General features: G+C 27.0%; 1 protein-coding gene across 1 annotated transcript; it reads left to right on the top strand.

Moving 5' to 3' along the window:
• Positions 1–1,629: 1,629 nt before the first annotated feature.
• Positions 1,630–2,616, top strand: LOC115237366. Its single transcript, XM_029810362.1, has 2 exons — positions 1,630–2,175; positions 2,269–2,616. Exons 1-2 carry the CDS (start codon positions 1,630–1,632, stop codon positions 2,614–2,616), a joined length of 894 nt encoding a protein of 297 aa, XP_029666222.1.
• The last annotated feature ends 479 nt before the right edge of the window (positions 2,617–3,095 follow it).

Raw genomic sequence — 3,095 nt, 5'->3', positions numbered from 1 at the left:
ATTATAAAAATATATTAATATCTAAAGCTATAGTGTTCCGGCATACATAGATCGTCTTATATATATAACTTTTAGATTATGTTTCATACATGCTAATCGAATACCACATTTTTTTGTATAATATACATAATATCTCTAATTTTCTCTCTCTCTTTCTCTCTGTCTCTCTCTCTCTCCCTCTTAAAATTTATTTTCAATATATTTTAAATAAATGCTTCACACACACACACATATTCACTTACTTTACAAATATGAAACATATATTAATTCATGTGATATACAAAAGACGGTAATATATGTGTTATTTAAAATTTATCTGGTACACGTATTTTCTCTTCATGAATTTAAAAATTTTAAAGCTAAAAAAAAAGATCAAATTTTTTTTCTCAGAGAGAAATTTTCAGAGAAATTATGGAAAAATACAGTAAAAAACGCAAACGGCTATGTGAAATGTCACCTAGGCATTTGAGAAGATTTGTGCAAAATGAAATGAATTTATTAGATCATAATGATCAGGATGAAAGATCGTCCGAAATTCATACATTGCCAAATATAAGTACAAGTGCCAAAATGTTTAATGCAATTGAACATACAAATGAATGTGATAATCATATAGAGTTTATATGCAGCGAAACTGGAAATGACAATGTGAACATAATACATGAATCAAATGTAATAAGAAATAATACAGAAAATAACGCAGTTCATTTAGCCAATCTAAATATTGTTGAGAATGTCAAAGAGGATGACATGGTGAATAACATAATACATGAATCAAATGAAATAAGAAATAATAATACAGAAAATAATGCAGTTTATTTAGCCAATTTAAATATTGTTGAGAATGTCGAAGAGGAAAGATGCTTTAAATCTTTATTATGTGACTGGGCTGTAACTAATAACGTTAATCATGTTGCACTAGCTCGACTTTTGAAAATTCTTCGTACCCATGAATGCTTTTCTAATTTACCTGTAGATCCTAGAACTTTATTGCATACGCCGAAATAGACTAAAGTCAAAACTGTTTTACCTGGTTTATATTCTCATTTTGGAGTTCATGTCGCATTAGAGAAATATTGTCGAAAATATAATCATAGGTTTTATAATATGCATACAATAAATCTAGGAATTAATATCGATGGGTTACCTCTATCAAAGTCTTCAACATCATCATTGTGGCCAATCTTAGGATGTGTTTTGCCATATAAAGAAATTTTTATAATTGGTGCATATTATGGATATAAAAAGCCAGCAAATTGCAATGAGATTTTACAAGATTTTGTCGTAGAAATGATAGAACTGATAAACAATGGAATTTTTTTGTGTGAAAAATTATACAATATCAAAATTAAACAAATTTTATGCGATGCTCCCACAAAATCTTTCATATTAAATATAAAAGGTCACAGTGGTTACTTTAGTTGCACAAAATGCATAATTGAAGGCGAATATAGAAACGGACGTATTTGTTTTGCAGATATTTATGCTGCAAAGAGAACAAATAATGATTTCTTAAATGAAACAAATCAAAATTTCCACTTAGGCTACACTAATTTAAAACATATACCGCAATTACATTTTATAGAAAATATTCCTCTTGATTACATGCATTTACTTTGTCTTGGAATTATGAGAAAATGTTTGTATATATGGAAAACAGGTGATTTAAAAATTCGTTTGCACCATCATAAATGTCAAACATTATCAAATAATTTAGAAATTATTAAACAGACCATACCAGTTGAATTTGGTAGAAAACCGAGATCTTTGGATTATTTGAAACAATGGAAAGCAACTGAATATCGACAAATTTTATTATACACAGGCCCTGTTGTTCTTCAAGGAATACTTCCAAATGATTTATATAATCATTTTTTAACACTTCACGTAGCTATTAGAATTTTATGCTGTAAAAATTTATGTAAGAATTATTTGAATTATGCTGAAGAATTATTAAAACATTATGTTCAAAGTTTTAAAATTTTGTATGGAGAATACAATGTGTCTCATAATGTTCACGGGCTGATTCATTTAGTTGACGATGTTCGAATACATGGCATTTTAGATTTATTTAGTGCTTTTAAATATGAGAACTTTTTACAAGAAATAAAAAAAGTAATTCGCAAAGCTGATAAACCATTACAACAATTACATAGAAGATATGTAGAGAAAAATGCTGTTCCCCTCAAAACCATACAATTTTTGTTCAAAACGTTTTTTTCTAAAATACTTAGTTTTTGAAAGAAAAGGGGTGTACGGGTGGTCTAGCATACCCTGTATAATGAAGTTTTGGTATACGAAGAAAATAATCCTAAAATACAATTATTCGAGGAACATTTTAATGGTCCCATTATTCATAACTGCACAAATCCTCAATACAAAATTATAAATTTTTTAAATTATGTTATAAAAGTGAATGATAATGCTAATAATTATTGTCTAATGAAAAATGGAAGTGTCATAGAAATTGAAAATATTGCATATTGTGACACAAGAAAATGCTTAGTTGCCATCGGTAGGAAATATATGATTAAAAAAGATTTATTTCCTGTTCCATGTTTGTCATCATTACTTGAAATTTATATAGTTAAGAATTTGTCTGAATTATGTACATGATCCATATCGGACATCAGCAAGAAAATATTTATTATGCAATACTCAAACAATGCATTCGTCGTTATGCCGTTATTGCATATTAAATAATTAATAATTAATATTAAATGTTATCAATTTTTTCACTATTTGTAAATATTTAAAATAAAATATAGATAACAATCAATATGAATAAAAAATATCATATTGTCGAATTTGAGGATGGTCTTCAAATCATACCTAACAATTGATTTACGTGTGAAAATAAATCTGCAGTATATTGGCCAAATTTGACAAATCAAAAAGAATATGATAAAGCAGTCAAAAAAATGAAAGATTTTAATAATAATAATTCAACAGTAGTATCTGTTAAAAGAATATTTGGAAGTACAGGTAAAAGTTGAACTTACTTTGGTGCTGAAAATTTTATTTGCGGCTTTAAGAAAAACATATTTTCAAAATATTGTCGCTTTCAGATATTTTTGTTAATGCAAAAGATAAAT

Source organism: Formica exsecta, unplaced genomic scaffold (assembly GCF_003651465.1).
Source record: "Formica exsecta isolate Colony F162 unplaced genomic scaffold, ASM365146v1 scaffold291, whole genome shotgun sequence".
In the NCBI taxonomy this organism is placed as follows: Eukaryota; Metazoa; Arthropoda; class Insecta; order Hymenoptera; family Formicidae; genus Formica; species Formica exsecta.
The sequence above is the reverse complement of the archived record's forward strand: the minus strand, read 5'-3'. Positions and strand labels throughout refer to the sequence as shown.